We start from the raw sequence: 18,173 nt of genomic DNA, 5'->3' as shown, positions 1-18,173 counted from the left end.
GCAGGGGACCTGCTGGCCTCCGGGAAGGTAGCAGGGGAAAAACGCATAGATTAAGCTATGATTTCAGAATCTAGGCTGTGTCACTTGCTAAGTAATACCAGGAGTGACAAAGAGATTGAAATATCCTTGTTAAGATGTTTAAAAGAAAACAGGGTAAGCCAGTACTAGAGGGAGGAATGGAGTCAGAAGGAACTCAAACCTCACCTTTTGTTAAAGAAATTACACCTTTTAAACAAATCCTTCAAAAATTTGGGCACAGTCCTTGGACTAAACAAGCCCTAGCTGATGTCTGCACTATTTCGGACCTAGAGGATAGATTGGCTCAGTATATCCTCATATCCAAACCTTCTAGTGCTGCCAAAAGAGATGCAGCAGCAATTTGGTTGTTGTGGGAGGCATGTAAGGATTCTTCCCTCCGCTTGTCCTCATGTAAAGAGGAAAAGGCACAAATGGAAAAGGGAGCAGACAATTGGAAGGTGCTGGCTACAAATACCCAAAGCCAGCTGAAAATAATGAAAGAGGCACTCCAGGAATACAAAAAAAGTGAAAAAGTTAACTCTGCAGAGGCTGGAGGGAGGCAGGTAAAGGGGGAGAAGGTCCTATGTACGGCACCCCCAGGCATAATTACAAAGAGAAAAGAGACTAAAAAAAAAAAAAAAAGTTAACTCTGCAGAGGCTGGCGGGAATTAAGCAGTTAAACTTTGTATTTCACCCAAACAACTTTTAACCGAAAATGTTAAAAAGGAAAAGTGTTAGAGCATTCTTGGTTTCTTTGCAGCCATTCTGAAAGAAAAATGGGCGCTTTTCCAAAGCAATGTCAGTTTATTTTTGCCTGGCTAATTTACAATCTGATTAAAATGATTTGACTGGACAATTTAGTCAAATTTGCTAAAAGAACATAAGAGGGTTCTATTGGAACTTAGCTGCCTCAAATGTATAAAGGGAATGTAAAGATGTAAAAAACAGAGCAGTGTGGAAGGGATGTTAAGGAAAAGAAAATGTGTATGTATCTGTCTGTGTGTGTGTAAATATGTAAAGTTCTAAGGACCAATTGGTTTTGTTTTTGTTTTAAATAATGCCACTAAAAATCCATTTGACTCTTTAATTCAAAGTTGCAAAACTGACAGACCTTTTTGCTAGACACAGGTAATTAGTGTTGTTTGGCTTTGGGATTTGGCATTTAACCCTTAAAAGGTAACTCAATGCTTTACAAAATTTAAAATGTTTTTAAGTTGTGGCTGCAGCAGGGCAGTCAAAATCAGGAGAATATAAAAAAAAATTTTGGATTCTTTTTGTTTGTTTTTTGTTTGTTTGTTTTTGTAACAAAATAGCAGATGAGAGTTGTAGTAAAAAAAAAATTAAAAAAAGACAGTGCCTCTCTGAAGCAACAGCAGGGGTGAGGTGCACAAAACAAAAAGAAGCAATGTTAGAAACACTGAGTCTTGAAATGGCTCTGAGTAATCAGACTGTCACTTTGATAAAGGTACATGAAAACTCTGTAAGCAAAAAAAGAAATAGTGACACCTTATGTAAAAATGGATCTGGATAATGTTATAGAAGTTAAACTATGGAAGAAATGTGCATTTGCCCCAGAACACGTGCTGGGTATATTTTAGAAGGGGCAAAAGAAATGCAAACATACCATGCTACTTAATTAAAATGCTATTGGAGCTCCAAAGGGAGCCACAATAGGTTGGGTTTTCTTTTTCAGATTCCTGTGTGTTTTGGAAGCAGAAGTTAAAAGTAATCAAAACTCTGGTGAAAGTTGATTGTGTCCCTTTTAAGATAGAGTCTCTGAGCTGCTGATGGCTTTAAATCCAAAAGCAGGAAGCGTCTGTGAAAATGCAAATGACATTCCTAAATGATAAAGGAAGGAAAGAAGGAGCAGCACAAAGGAGCTGCAGATAAAGGACATACCTGGTCAGCAAACAAATTGTCTAAATAACCTGGTCAGCAAACAAATTGTCTAAATAAAAGGCATGGGATAACAAGATAATTTTAATAAATTTAATGATAATAAGTATCCCTGTATCAACGTATAGTATGTATGATTTTTGGAAAAATCCTTTAAGGTCGTATGGTAATGATGCTTCTCAGTTATTACCTGTAAATAAAACTTAAAGCTTAACACAGCAGGAAAAACATTATAAACTTGGTCTACTGTATAAGAAGGAAAACTCAGGGATTTAAAGACTAAACAGTGGGATAATTTCCCCATAACCCTTAAAAGATAAAAGCCATTGAAACCTGGCCTGCCTATAGAACAAAAACAGGAAAATGTGGGGGCAATTTCTCTGTTTTGCCTGCAATCAGCAAGGGTATTTGTAAAAGACATATTTTAAGCAATAATCTGCCACCCCAAAAGGGGTAGAAACATGTTCTTTTTGTCTTTCAGAAAATCAGGAAAATCTGCCAGCTGAAAAGCAACCCAATACCATGAATCTACTGTCACAATAGAAATTGTGTTCTGTGTTCTATGTTTTGTCTTGTGTTTTGTGTTGTTGCTAGCACTGTTGTGTGTTTAAAAAAAAAATACTGAAGACCTGCAGGAACTTAAAAATAAATTAAGCTTTCTGTCCCAGCTACAGGACAGCCTGATACAAAAACAAGTACATGCCAATGTAGACTTGGTCCAAATTGGTCTGGGTAACCTAAAAGGCCAATGGAATCTTTAGTAATGGCTTAATACTACCACATGGCTTATCCATAAGAAAAAAAAATATTAGAAATAGGAAACTACACAGCCATAGCTATGGGATGCACTGAAATGCAGATACTTGCACTAGCTACTTTGGAACACAAAATGTTCTGGGTCCTATTGGGAAATATTAAGGGTTTGATGCATTTGTTAAAAAAGAAAGAGATCATTGTTTGACACTTATCAATATGAATGGATGCAATATGTTTCCAGTATTGTAAACCAGACTTGTTAATGGGAGAAATTGTTGTCAAAATTGCACACCAACAGTCCCTGGAGGCAAAGGTATTGAAGGTTAACCCACTCCCCATATTACACATGGGATCCTTTTGGCTACCCTGGACCTTGAGCCAGTGGGCTGGGGAGGGAGGGAAGCTATTGGACACTAGAGGTTGTACCGAATGGACTCCTCAAAAGTGGGTGTGCCTCACCTTGCCTGTTGCCCCACAACCTTGTAGTAAAGATACATCACTAGGATCATGTATGTGGCATGAATTGGAATCACAAACTCAAATTGCCTCACCTTACTTTCTCTTGAATAGGCTACATAGAAAGTGACACTGACGATTATAAATCTTAGTTTCAAAAGGGGGATTATGTTGGATCATATTAAAGAAGTTCTATATTAAAATCACAAATGAGTTTGATTCCCCAGAGTTTCAATTCCAGGGTATTACTAATTAAGAGGTCTCTTGGTTTTTGGTGCTGTTTCTCTCCCTCTATATGTGTGAAACTTGCAAGCTGCTAATTGTGTTAGTACATTCTAAGACCGAGTCTGTTCTCAAAGCAATTCACAGAGAGAGAGACTCAAAGCAATACTCTAACAACAGAAACAGCACCCAGAGACTCCCCACCCTTTTGTTGTATTAACAATTGTGATTAAAATAGAGATAGAGGATGTATGTGGATGGATGCTTGGTGTGGATAATAACTGAATGATCAGGGAGGTGCCAGCCTAAGAATCCAGTGTCCATCGGCTGAAGAAGGCGTCAAGTGGCAATAACCAGAGGACCCCTGGAGGGCAGACTGGAATCCACCCAACAGCCTCAAGAATGGGAGAACCAAAGAACAAGATAACATCTGGCAGCACGGAGCCACCAGGAATGTGACATCTGCTGATTGATTCAGCAACAGCATGATGAAGCAATTCCCATAGACTGACATAGAAAGAAATTCCTATAAAAATGGACTCTGGAAAGTGAGAACTTTGGGGTCTGATTCTGCAAACCAACTTCCAGGAGCATCAGACGAGCATCTGACAAGGCCCTGCTCCCTCCTCATGTCCAGGTCAGCGGCTTGGCATGAGCAACTCTAAGGCTGGTAACTATGATAACACTCTTGCAGAACGTGTACATGTACGTATACGTGTGAATCCTTAGGTTAGCACACAGAAGTAAAGGTCAAGACATAATCCATACTGGCCAAAGCCCTTGAGCCATGCTGCTGTAGGAACCATCTTAGTGTCCTTTTCCTGTATCTGTCCCTTCGTCTTAGTTTCAGGAAAGCTCCCTGTTTCTGAGAGCCCAGCTCTTCCTGCTCCTCAAAACACACTGAGTTCACGTGCGCTCCACCCAGTCAAGCTGGGAGCCTCTCATTGATAGGTGTCAAGTGTTCAGTCCTGGGGGTTACCATGGACTCTGTAAGGTCTTCCACTGATATGGGTTAATCACGGTCAGTGCCTTCATGAGCCATTTGTATCACCTTGTGACAGCTCTTCACACTCAGAGCAGAGCAACACCAAATACAGAGGGCAGCTGAGGCGTGTACTGGAGTAACAGAAATATTGCCAAAATTCCCACATCTGTCACACACACACACACAGACCTTGGAGAGCTGGACATGCACAAGTCCATGGGTCTGGATCAAATGCATCCAAGGATGCTGAGGGAGTTAGCTGATGTGATTGCAGAGCCATTGGCCCTTATCTTTGAAAATTCGTGGGGATCGGGGGAGGTCCCAGACGTTTGGAAAAAAGGCAAATATAGCGGCCATATTCAAAAAAGGGAAGAAAGAGAACCTGGGGAACTATAGACGAGTCAGCCTCACTTCAGTCCCCGCAAAATCATGGAGCAGGTCCTCAAGGAAGCCATTTTGAAGCACTTGGGAGGAAGGTGATCAGGAACAGTCAACATGGATTCACCAAGGGCAAGTTATGCCTGACCAACCTGATTGCCTTCTATGATGAGATAACTGGCACTGTGGATATGGGGAAAGCGGTGGATGTGATATATCTTGACTTTAGCAAAGCTTTTGATATAGTCTCCCACAGTATTCTTGCCAGCAAGTTAAAAAATATGGATTGGATGAACGGCCTATAAGGTGGATAAAAAGCTGGCTAGATTGTTGGGCTCAACGGGTAGTGATGTCAAGATGCCAGAGATGTCAAGAGTAACAAGAAGGGTTTCTTCAGGTATGTTGGCAACAAGAAGAAAGCCAAGGAATGTGTGGGCCCCTTACTGAACGAGGGAGGCAACCTAGTGACAGAGGATGTGGAAAAAGCTAATGTACTCAATGCTTTTTTTGCCTCTGTTTTCACTAACAAGGTCAGCTCCCAGACTGCTGCGCTGGGCATCACAAAATGCGGAAGAGATGGCCAGCCCTCTGTGGAGATAGAGGCGGTTAGGGACTATTTAGAAAAGCTGGACGTGCACAAGTCCATGGGGCCGGACGAGTTGCATCCGAGAGTGCTGAAGGAATTGGCGGCTGTGATTGCAGAGCCACTGGCCATTATCTTTGAAAACTCGTGGCGAACCGGGGAAGTCCCGGATGACTGGAAAAAGGCTAATGTAGTGCCAATCTTTAAAAAAGGGAAGAAGGAAGATCCTGGGAATTACAGGCCAGTCAGCCTCACCTCAGTCCCTAGAAAAATCATGGAGCAGGTCCTCAAAGAATCAATCCTGAAGCACTTGCATGAGAGGAAAGTGATCAGGAACAGCCAGCATGGATTCACCAAGGGAAGGTCATGCCTGACTAATCTAATCGCCTTTTATGATGAGATTACTGGTTCTGTGGATGAAGGGAAAGCAGTGGATGTATTGTTTCTTGACTTTAGCAAAGCTTTTGACACGGTCTCCCATAGTATTCTTGTCAGCAAGTTAAGGAAGTATGGGCTGGATGAATGCACTATAAGGTGGGTAGAAAGCTGGCTAAATTGTCGGGCTCAACGGGTAGTGATCAATGGCTCCATGTCTAGTTGGCAGCCGGTATCAAGTGGAGTGCCCCAAGGGTCGGTCCTGGGGCCGGTTTTATTCAATATCTTGATAAATGATCTGGAGGATGGTGTGGATTGCACTCTCAGCAAATTTGCGGATGATACTAAACTGGGAGGAGTGGTAGATACGCTGGAGGGGAGGGATAGGATACAGAAGGACCTAGACCAATTGGAAGATTGGGCCAAAAGGAATCTGATGAGGTTCAATAAGGATAAGTGCAGGGTCCTGCACTTAGGACGGAAGAACCCAATGCACAGCTACAGACTAGGGACCGAATGGCTAGGCAGCAGTTCTGCGGAAAAGGACCTAGGGGTGACAGTGGACGAGAAGCTGGATATGAGTCAGCAGTGTGCCCTTGTTGCCAAGAAGGCCAATGGCATTTTGGGATGTATAAGTAGGGGCATAGCGAGCAGATCGAGGGACGTGATCGTTCCCCTCTATTCGACATTGGTGAGGCCTCATCTGGAGTACTGTGTCCAGTTTTGGGCCCCACACTTCAAGAAGGATGTGGATAAATTGGAGAGAGTCCAGCGAAGGGCAACAAAAATGATTAGGGGACTGGAACACATGAGTTATGAGGAGAGGCTGAGGGAGCTGGGATTGTTTAGCCTGCAGAAGAGAAGAATGAGGGGGGATTTGATAGCTGCTTTCAACTACCTGAAAGGGGGTTCCAAAGAGGATGGCTCTAGACTGTTCTCAATGGTAGCAGATGACAGAACGAGGAGTAATGGTCTCAAGTTGCAGTGGGGGAGGTTTAGATTGGATATTAGGAAAAACTTTTTCACTAGGAGGGTGGTGAAACACTGGAATGCGTTACCTAGGGAGGTGGTAGAATCTCTTTCCTTAGAGGTTTTTAAGGTCAGGCTTGACAAAGCCCTGGCTGGGATGATTTAACTGGGAATTGGTCCTGCTTTGAGCAGGGGGTTGGACTAGATGACCTTCTGGGGTCCCTTCCAACCCTGATATTCTATGATTCTATGATTCTATGATCAACAGCTCAATGTCTAGTTGGCAGCCAGTATCAAGCAAAGTGTCCCAAGGGTCAGTCCTGGGGCCAGTTTTGTTCAACATCTTTATTAATGATCCAGATGATGGGATGAATTGCACCCTCAGCAAGTTCGTAGATGACACTAAGCTGGGCGGAGAGGCAGATATGTTGGAGGGTAGGGATGGGGTCCAGAGTGACCTAGACAAATTGGAGGATTGGGCCAAAAGAAATCTGACGACGTTCAACAAGGACAAGTACAGAGTCCTGCACTCCGGAAGGAAGAATCCCATGCAACACTACAGGCTGGGGACCAACTGGCTAAGCAGCAGTTCTGTGGAAAAGGACCTGGGGTGACAGTGGACGAGAAGCTGGATACGAGTCAGCAGTGTGCCCTTGTTGACAAGAAGGCCAACAGCATATTGGGCTGCATTAGGAGGAGCATGGCCAGCAGATCAAGGGAAGCGATTATTCCCCTCTATTCAGCACTGATGAGGCCACACCTGGAATGTTGCGTCCAGTTTTGGTCCCCCCACTACAGAAGGGATGTGACAAATAGGAGAGAGTCCAGCAGAGAGCAACAAAAATTATTAAGGGGCTGGGACACATGACTTACGAAGAGAGGCTGAGGGAACTGGGCTTATTTAGTCTGCAGAAGAGAAGAGTGAGGGGGGATTTGATAGCAGCCTTCAACTACCTGAAGGGGGGTTCCAATGGGGATGGAGCTCAGCTGTTCTCAGTGGTGGCAGATGACAGAACAAGAAGCAATGGTCTCAAGTTGCAGTGGGAGAGGTCTACGTTGGATATTAGGAAACACTATTTCACTAGGAGTGTGGTGAAGCACTGGAATGGGTTACCTAGCGAGGTGCTGGACTCTCCATCCTTAGAATTTTTAAAGGCCCGCTTGACAAAGTCCTGGCTGGGATGATTTAGTTGGTGTTGGTCCTGCTTTGAGCAGGGGGTTGGACTAGATGACCTCCTGAGGTCTCTTCCAACCCTAATCTTCTATGATTCTGTGAGAGAAAGCAAAGCACAGGGGTTGGACTTTAAGCCAGTGAACGCAATGAAGGGCAAGGGGACTGCAAGCCTCAAACCTTGGTCGAAATGCAGATGCACCTATGTCCCTGCCCACAGACAGGTGATGGCTGGAGGCCTGGTACCTGAGAGGGCATTTCTTGAGCAGACCTCAGAGGGGGTCAAAGGTGTAGCTCCCCCAGACGTGTGACATCAGATAAGCATATTTTGGGGAATTATGGAGTCTAGTGAGTCAGATGCAGTAGGTGGGAGTATTAAAAACTCCTCGTGTCTGCGGAAGGCTGGGGAATTAGACACTATAATTCAGGAGCAACAGACTCTAATTCCGCTGAAAAAGGAAAATGTAAGAAACAAGAACTGGGCCACGTGCCCTTGGAAGGGACTGGCTAAAAGATCCAAAAAGCCTGGAGGGAAGACAGACCATGGCTACTGGAAGTGGGGGAAAAAAAGACCTAGCAAGTCACAAGAACTCTCACTGCCACCCTGTGACATCATTGACAAAGTGTACATTTGTGACGGGGCAGCGGTTGTCCTCTGGGAGGGAGGAACAAAGCAAGGACTCAGGAATGGTGGCCAGGGTCGCAGTGGGTAGATACGGGGGGAGGGGTTACATGGGGGGCAGTGAGTGGTGGACAGAGGACAAGAGTTTAGTATTTGTTAAAAAAAAAAAAAAAAAAGTTAAGTAAAAATGGCCAATATCAAAAATACACATGTCCGGGGAAGGACACAAGGCAAAAAGCAGGGCATGAAAACGTGTCAAAAATTACAGGCTGAGTAAAGATCTAGAGTTATTACTACTCGGGGTTCTGTAGAGATCCCACTGCTTCTAATAACAATAAAACAGGAATCCTTACCCAGTGAGGCCACAGTAGCATAGTTCTCCTGCATGACCTCCCTGTAGAGGGCTCTCTGAGCAGGGTCTAGCAGAGCCCATTCCCCCTCCGTGAAGTACACAGCCAGCTCCTCAAAGGTCACTGGCGCCTGAAAGAACAAGAGTCGCCCACTCAGTACCTGCTACCCAGTATTCACAGGAGAGCAGGGCCAGTAGAATGAATGCTCTGCGAGGGACACGGTAGCAGAATCCCAGCCCTGTACCACTCAGGGCAGCCAAGAGGCATTGGGGTGAGGGAAATAAGAGAGAGAGAGCCCCTTGTCCCGGCCAGCACACAGAGGGAACAAGGATCTTCACTTTTATCACACACCTACTAGCCAGGGGCTGGTACAGGAGATGGAACCCCAGTAGGGTCCAGGGAGAGTCCCCTGGTAGGAATTCCAAAACTCTAACCATAAAAACACAATAGACACCAAATGGAATAAAGGGGAAGTCAACAGGAAAGAATGCAAATCAGCAGCTTCGAATTGTAGAAAATTCATAAGGGAAACAAAGGGTCAGAAGGGGAAATCTAAGGCCAATAGGACAGATTTTTTTAAAAGTATATTAAGAACATAAAGAATCCTAACAATGGAACTGGTCCATTACTATGATAGAATTATCAGTAATCATATAGCGAAGGCAAAAATGTTCAATTAATACTTCTGTTCTTGTACCTGGGGAAAACTCTTTCCATTTCAATAACTCATGACGATGTTAAACAGCAGCTATTAAAGTCAGACATATTTAAAATCAGCAGGTCCAGATAACTTGCATTCAGGAGTTTTAAAAGAATTGGCTGAGGAGCTGTTGGACCATTACAGTTGATTCCCAATGGGTCTTGGAACACTGGGAAAACTCCAGAAGAATGGAAGAAAGATAGTCCTGTGTCAATGTTCAGAAGGTTTAAAAGGGATGACACAAGTAATTATAGGACTGTCCATCTGACATTGATACCAGGAAAGATAACGGAGCACCTGATAAATGTACTAATAAAGAATTAAAGAAGGGTAATACAATTAATATCAATCAACACAGATTTAGAACCTATCAAACTAAGTGCATGTCTTTTTGGATGAGATTAGAAGTTTGGTTCATAAAGACAGTAACATTGATGTAAGATATGTAGACATCTGTAAGGCATTTGACTTGGTACAGAAAGATCTTTTGATTAAACAACCAGAAAAATTCAAAATTAACATTGCACACATGAAATAAATTAAGAAGTGGCTGATAGGTCTCAAAACATAATTGTAAGTGGAGAACCATGGTTGAGTAGGTGTGTTTCTAGTGGGGTCTCACAGGGATTAGTTCTTGGCCCTGTTCTATTTAACATTTTTATCGATGACCTGCTCCAGCACTGGGAATCTGGAAAGTTTTCCCAGTTCTGGCCAGGGGGGTTATTTCCTGTTCCACAAACAGGAGAAGTCCCACTCCCAACCCCCATGAGTCTGTTCCTTGAAAGCAAGGCCCAGAGTCAACTAGCTCCAGCAGGATGGTCACACCCTGTCCCCTCCCTTTCCCCACATTGTCTATTTCCTTCCCCCCCTCCTCCCACCTCCAGCAGCTCCCATCCTCCTGTATATTTACTGCCCCTCTCCCTCCCGCCAGAACCCACCAGCAACTCCCAGACTATCCCTTACCTGAGCCAGCTGCACTGATGCCATTTCCTTTCCCCTGGGAGTGTGGGATGATCTGGCGCAAAATACAGATGTTATCTTGCAGCCTGTCAGGGTGAGAAGGGCAATTGGAGTGATTTCAGAGGGGGTTTTGTCCATTTTACATTCTCTATTTGTTGCAGGCGTTCTCCCTGAAAACAGACATTCTACGTTCTGCTTCACTGAGAAACACTTAGGGTACATCTACACTGCAACAAAACCCATGGTTAGCCTACAGGCTACAGAGTTAACAAATTGCAGTGTATATACGTCCAGGGTCAGGATCCAGCCCCACAACTCGATTCCCATGAGTCCAAGTCAGCTGACAGGGGCATGCCACAGATGTTTTATTGCAGTGCAGACATACCCTTTGTGACTTTATTACAGCACAGACCCAGCCTCTCCCACCTGGATTAACCCTTCGGGACATGGTTAAATGCTCTCTATAATACAGTCTCTGAACCAAATGCTAGAGAAGAGCGGAATCAAAGAAGATGATTAGGAGGATTCCCCCATCACTGTCCCGGGGCTCTGGGCAAACACCCACTCCCTCCAGGCTCCGGGCAAACACTCATTCCCTCCGGGCTTAATCTTTTGCAGGTTTACGGGGTCTTTTACCAGTGAAAGAGCTTTACACAGTAATAACCTACTTAACCTCTATTTATTAACAATTACCAAAACAGAATGCACACGCTTACAAATACAATGCTCACCACTCCCAATAAGACAGATGAACTTTTCGTGATGGCCAGTCAGGATCAAGTCCATCTGGGGGACTCCAGTTTCTGCACAGTGGCAGAGTGTTGAGGTCTGGTAGCTCTGATTGGGCTGTGCCCTGGAGCTGGTTCCCAAAGAACTCCCTTTTGGACCCCAGTTTATATTAAGGCTGGCGGGAATGGGTGCATAAATTGACAAGGTTACTCCTGACCCCTAGGAACAGGGTACGGGTAGGTGCCTAAATTAAGAGGGTTACATCTTGAGCCCTAGGAACCAGGTAGAGGTGGGTGCTCTAGAGTGCAAGCAACAGAAAATTGTGTGTGGTTAACACTCCCCCGTGGAACCACCTCAGCAGGAGTCCAACCCACCTCCTTGAACGTTGTTGGGGTTGTGCACAAACTGCATGCTAAGGGCATCATGCTCCATGACCAGAATGCAGTCCTCCAGGCCCAGGTACAAACCCAGCCAGCATCTTCTGTCCCCCCGTGACACTGGTAGACCAAGCGCCAGCTTTTGCCAAGGCTGTAGGCATCAGCTGAGCACTGACAAATTCAGAGCAGGAAACCAGACCAGCTCACCTGTATGTTAGTACTGCTCAAGATAGGTGTTCGACTTGTAAGAACATGTTTAGTCTCTATACAATGCTTATGAGTTGCTGAACATCAAGAAGGCCTACCAAAACTAAATGGCCATTGTGGAACACCACAATGCAAAGACTACTTAATGGCCTCTCGCACCCATGAAGGTGAAGACCTTTCTGGAGCCCTAGGTGTGACGTTATGTGATTAAAATATGACCATGTATATCATTTTTGCTACCACTGTTATGCAATTGCAACAAATCTGGTAAAAAGTATGTCATGTAAGGTGTCAATGGAAAAGTTGTGGTTTGCTGAATGAGATTATCCTATCTGTATGCATGTATCATTGTTGTACCTGAAGTTATGAATATTGACTGTATACTTGTATTTCAAATGTGCTTACTCCTGGGTAACACCCACAAGGTAGTTGACTTCCAGTCTAGCCAGCACATTCTGAGTGAACCATTCAAGTTGATAGCCCATTAAGTAAAACAATGGGTCATAGAAGAAGCATGTCTCCACTCGGTGGGCCTTCCTGGAACCTTGTAGCCCAAATAAGGACCATGGCTCCTACTATGACTCATTGAAGCATGCAAGGGCATTTGACAATGGACTTTGTCTTGTGCCTGTATATTTCCACTAACTACTGTACCGAGAGCATCTCCACATGGCAGAAAGTACAAAAGGCTCTGGAAACATCTTCATTTTGCCTCTTTCCTGCTCTGGTCTCGGGACTATGGTCTTACAGTAAAAGGAGCATTGTAACCAATGGACTGAGGACCTTCCAATCTTTTGGATGTTACCAGAGACATTACAAGCCAGCAGTTTATTCAATCACTGCTATAAAACTAATCCAAGAATTTTGCAATGATTGTGTGTATTTGATTCCTTTGACCATTTTAACTCTCTCCTCTTTCTTTTCTCTAATAAATAAACCTTTAGATATTAGATACTAAGGGATTGGCAACAGTGTGACTATTGGGTAAGATCTGAGTTATACACTGACCTGGGTATGTGGCTGGTCCTTTGAGATCAGAAGAACCCTTTGGTTGATGAAACCGGTTTTAAATAACCACTCATCATTTAGTCTAGTATCTGGGTGGTGAAACCAGGGCTAGGATACCTAAGGAGACTGCATTTCTGACTTCTTGTTGGCCAGTGTGGTGAGACAGAAATTTACTTTTGTTGCTGGTTTGGTATATCTCATGGAAGAATAACCACCAGTTTAGGGTGAGTCTGCCCTATTTCTCAGCAGTTTGTCCTGAATCTGGCATCCTCAGCTGTGACCTACTGAGACACGGTGACACTAGGCATAATTGAGGCTACGTCTACACTGCACTTATGTCATTAAAACTTTTGTCGCTCAAGGGTGTGGAAAAAAAAAAACAAAACACGCCCCCAACAACAAAAGTTCTAAACATGAAAAGCACCGATGTGGACAGCGCTATGTCGGTGGGAGACACTCTCCTGCTGATGAAGCTACGGCCCCTCTCTGGGGTGGTTTTATTTTGTTGTCAGGAGAGCTCTCTCGTGCCAACAAAAGGTGGCTACACTGCACACCTTACAGCGGCAAGGCTTTAGCAGCACGGCTGTGCCATTGGAAGCTGCGCAGTGTAGACATAATAGTATGAACCAAAGGCTGTGAATCAGAGAACATCTGGCCTTGGCAGAATAGCAACACAGTAGGTATTAGCTAACACCTCGTAAGCACAAGCCTGATCTCAGAGGATGGTACAAGAACACCCAAAGTTCTCATCTAACTACGTAAACATATTCCCAAGACATGGTACAGGAGGAGATGACATAATAATGGATAAAGAAGTTTTGTTCAAACGAGCAGGTACAAGGATTACTAGCACTGCAGAGTTGTAGCAATAACAAAATCTAGAGCATAATAGGTAACTTGTTTGTATCTCTGTATAAAAGGAGAAGTCATACCATCTTTTTTCTGGTCCAGGGGATAGTGTCATGTTATGTTGATTGAACTGGTACCTTGTGGAGGGCACACCTGTGTTAGTGTCCCTGTAGCTCCTATGGGCACCAGTGCTGGGCTTTGTTGACAGTAAACCTGGCTGAGTGCCATGTCACTGAGCTAACACTGTGGCCTCTCTTAACGAAGAGCACTGAGATGCAACCTGCACTCCCTGCTAGTGCAGAGATCACAGGAGCACCAAGAACCACAGCACTGACAACTCTGCAGTGCGAGCACCGCTCCGCAGCGCTAACAACGCTGGTGACCCGACCGCTGCTTTGGTAAGTGGTGAGCTGCCCGCTCTGGGGTTCACAGCCTAAGATGGCACAAAGCTCCAAGCTAAGGAATCTCCCCATCCCCCAGCTACAGATCCCCCCGGAGTCTGATAAGGTTTGGACAGGCTGGGTAACGAGTAGAGGCGGTCCATATGAGGTAACAAAAGAAAGTGGGGAAACATGAACTGGATTTTATAAGATTATGGCAGAGACTGTAGCCTTGAAGAAGAACAACAACAACAGTAAGAAATGTAGAATATTGCAAACTCTGGGCATGGCTGTTAGATGGCTAAGACAACAAACAACAAAATTGGCAGGGCAAGTAACAGAAAAACAAACTAACAAAAAGAGATAACAGAAGCAATAGATTTGTCACAGCAAGCTGAGAAACAGAACAGAAAACTGGAAACAGCTGTAGAAAATCTGCAAAAGAGAGAAGTGCTACTATCCATCTTGGTGGGCAACAACAGGCTCCGGGTACTTAGATAGTGCCTGATGGGTGGGGACAGAAATGAAGAAAGGCGGCCCTAGCAAAACTAAGGGATGGAACCTGGAATTACTGGAATGGGCTTTGGAATGGGAGCATATGGAATGACTCAGACCAAGAGCCACTAAGCAGTCCATGGGTAGCGGTTACCACTCTGCAACCATCACCGTATGACGAGAGCCATGCTCCAGTGAAACCGAAACCCAGACGGGTGCCTTGTCAGAATGGGAGAAGTAAGCGCACAGGAGGAAGAAGTTGCCAACAATACTTTCCCTAGATAGGTAAATCAGATGGAGGAGGAAACGGAATAGGTCACAGAGCACATTAGGCAACAGGGGCTGCTCTTGATCACAGGAGAGTGGATAAAAAAGGATTTCAAAGTAAAATACCTAGAGTACTGGGCCAACCCCGGGAATTAATGCATTGTCAGAAAAAATGCAGCCAGCAAGAGGTAAAAATTTAGGCTGGCAAACACAGTCTAAAAATCTTTAAAGTATGCATGGAGTTCCCCAGAAATGGCTAACTGCAGCAGGGAACCCCAGCAATCCATTTGCCATGCAAGCAAAAGCAACAGGCATTGGGAGAACAAATTCAGGTTTTGTGGAAGCAGGTAGCAACCCCGACTCTCCTCCCAGAGCCAGGATCAAAACCCCGGGATCCCTGCCCCATCCACCCACCTCCCCTGTCCCCCCACTGCCCCCAGAACCGGGCAGGAGGGTCTCATGGGCCACCGTAGAATCATAGAATATCAGGGTTGGAAGGGACCCCAGAAGGTCATCTAGTCCAACCCCCTGCTCAAAGCAGGACCAATTCCCAGTTAAATCATCCCAGCCAGGGCTTTGTCAAGCAAAGTAGAGTGTGCCCACCCGACCCCTAAGAGCCAGAGGGTCCTGCCGGGGGCGAGGTGTGGAGTCCCGGCGGTGCTTACCTGGGGCAGCTCCCAGGAAGCATCCGGCAGGTCCCTCTGGTTCCTAGGGGTGGGGTAACGTAGCTGGGGGGGGGGGAGCAGGGCGAGCGGCCATGGGGCTGGAGCACCCACGGGGAAAATTTGGTGGGTGCTCGGCAGCTCCCCGCCCTGCGCCTGGCCCCAGCTCATCTCCGCTCTGCCTCCGCCTCCTCCCCTGAATGCGCCGCCCTGTTCTGCTTCTCTGCCCCCCCCCGCCCCCGGCTTCCAGCGAATCAGCTGTTCGTGTGGGAAGCCGTGGGAGGCGGAGAAGCAGGGGGCGGTTTCACGCTCAGGCCCAAAGAGGTGAGCTGGGGCGGGGAGAGGTTCCCCTGCGCCCGCCCGGCCCCCCCCGGGTTACCTGCTGCGGCGCAGGCGGCCCTCCTCGTGCCACCGCACCCCAGCTCCCCTCTGACTCCCTGGGCCTGAGCGCAAAGCCGCTGCTTGCTTCTCAGCCCCACCCCGCTTCCCGCGCGAACAGCTGATTTGCGGGAAACTGGGTGCGGGGGGAGAGAAGCAGAGCTGGGCAGTGCGTTCAGGGGAGGAGGCAGAGCGGAGGTGAGCTGGGGCAGGGCGGGCAGCTGCTGGTGAGTGCTCTGCACCCACCAAATTTTCCCCGTGGGTGCTCCAGCTGCGGAGTACCCACGGAGTCGGTGCCTAAGGCGCCACTTTTGGCCGGTTATTAAATTTAGAAGCCCTTTTAGAACCGGTTGTCCCTTCCAGTTCTAAAAGGGCTTCTAAATTTAACAACCGGTTCCAGTGACCCAGTGCGAACTGGCTCCAGCTCACCACTGTATCCAGCCCTCTGCTTTAACCCACAAAGCCCCACTCAGAGCTAATTAGAGAACCTTTTTGCTCAACTATTTTTACATACCATTAAGGTTACTTTTATATCCTCTCTCAGTTCGCTAAACTCACTGCTGCTGTCTGTACTTTAAAATTTCCTCAGAGTTAATTAATCTCTCCTGACTCATGTCTCCCTCCCTTCCTATATTGCTCTCCACCTACTTTCGCCTCACTTCTGCCCTCTTGGTTTTCAAAAGTTATAAAAGTGATCAACCCGTCGCAGGAAGAAACGGAGCAACGTAAGGTGGTAACTTTACTTAAATAAGTCCAGTAAAATAACTATTCTAACGCTTCAGGAATGCAACAGCTGAAGAGACTCTTAACTTTTTTGCAGATATGGTTGCTAAGCAACAGAAATGAGAACTCTGCTTCTAATCCTAGCCCCTAACTAACATATAAAATGTAGGTTTTCCTTAGTTCCATAGGATAGAACGAGGAGTAATGGTCTCAAGTTGCAGTGGGGGAGGTTTAGGTTGGATATTAGGAAAAACTTTTTCACTAAGAGGGTGGTGAAACACTGGAATGCGTTACCTAGGGAGGTGGTAGAATCTCCTTCCTTAGAGGTTTTTAAGGTTAGGCTTGACAAAGCCCTGGCTGGGATGATTTAACTGGGAATTGGTCCTGCTTCGAGCAGGGGGTTGGACTAGATGACCTTCTGGGGTCCCTTCCAACCCTGATATTCTATGATTCTATGATAACATCCTTAAAAGCACACAAAGTCATAGCAACTGCATTAAGTTCACTAAATTAATACAACAAAGTGGGCAAATAACTTGAATTTTTACAAATTCTTATTAATTAAAACTTTTAATAAGATAATAACTTTCTTCTTTAAATATTCAACTCTTTTCTTTACTCATTTGTTTCTAAAATGCATTGCCTAAATAACTTTAAGCACTTAATGTCTTATCTTGGCATTAAAATACCGTTCATTAACACAGTTCCCCCAGATACTGTGAGGCCCCTGCCTGGGATGTGTTTCTGAAATAGGGCAAGTCTCTCTGATCAGCAACCCTGTGGATTTTAATGAAGATAGAGGGGGAAACAAATGATTCTCAGATGTGAGGGGGAAAATTGATCACTGGGGAATTTAACCTCACCGCAACCTCCACTGTGGAGAATGACTCAGGGCAACAGGGTCCCTCCAAAAAAGGAGAAGGGATTTCACATGAAATACAAGGGGAACACCTACAAGATGAAAGGGATTTTTTAAAATCAATAATTGATAATTCACCTGGAAATGAAAAATCTGAAATGTGACACTAGTGTTCAGCAATCAAAAAGAAAAAGGGGAAAATATGAGGAATCTGTCATAGATTAGAGGAAAGTGGAAAAATTTGAGGGATTTTATATCAATAGCTGATACCGTTGGATCATATAAAAGAAGTTCTGTATTAAAATCACAAATGAGTTTGATTCCCCAGAGTTTCAATTCCAGGGTATTACTAATTAAGAGCTCTCTTGGTTTTTGATACGGTTTCTCTCCCTCTATGTGTGAAACTTGCAAGCTGCTAATTGTGTTAGTACATTCTAAGACAGAGTCTGTTCTCAAAGCAATTCAGAGAGAGAGAAACTCAAAGCAATACTCTGTAACAACAGAAACAACACCCAGAGACTCCCCGCCCTTTTGTTGTATTAACCATTGTGATTAAAATAGAGATAGAGGATGTATGTGGATGGATGCTTGGTGTGGATAATAACTGAATGATCAGGGAGGTGCCAGCCTAAGAATCCAGTGTCCATCGGCTGAAGAAGGCGTCAAGTGGAAATAACCAGAGGACCCCCGGAGGGCAGACTGGAATCCACCCAACAGCCTCAAGGATGGGAGAACCAAAGAACAAGATAACATCTTGGAGCCGTCAGGAATGTGCTATCTGCTGATTGATTCAGCAAC

At 45.2% G+C, this 18,173-nt stretch overlaps 1 protein-coding gene across 2 annotated transcripts in view; it reads right to left on the bottom strand.

Annotated features, from left to right (window-relative positions):
• The window catches only part of LOC140895940 (uncharacterized), a 149,435-nt gene that overhangs the window by 65,463 nt on the left and 65,799 nt on the right, over nt 1–18,173 (bottom strand). Inside the window, exons 1-3 of one of the 2 annotated variants that reach the window (XM_073306900.1) lie at nt 11,173–13,894; nt 10,445–10,527; nt 8,785–8,911 (exon numbers count right to left, since the gene is read on the bottom strand). The exons of the other annotated variant lie outside the window; for it this stretch is intronic. Of the exons in view, the coding sequence (XP_073163001.1) occupies nt 8,785–8,911; nt 10,445–10,527; nt 11,173–11,227 (265 nt within the window). The 5' untranslated portion in view covers nt 11,228–13,894. Of the gene's footprint in view, nt 1–8,784; nt 8,912–10,444; nt 10,528–11,172; nt 13,895–18,173 lie in introns of those variants that run through there. 2 annotated transcript variants of the gene reach the window in all.

The sequence above is a fragment of the Lepidochelys kempii genome, chromosome 11 (assembly GCF_965140265.1).
Source record: "Lepidochelys kempii isolate rLepKem1 chromosome 11, rLepKem1.hap2, whole genome shotgun sequence".
In the NCBI taxonomy this organism is placed as follows: domain Eukaryota; kingdom Metazoa; phylum Chordata; order Testudines; family Cheloniidae; genus Lepidochelys; species Lepidochelys kempii.
This window is presented reverse-complemented; position numbering and strand designations above follow the sequence as displayed.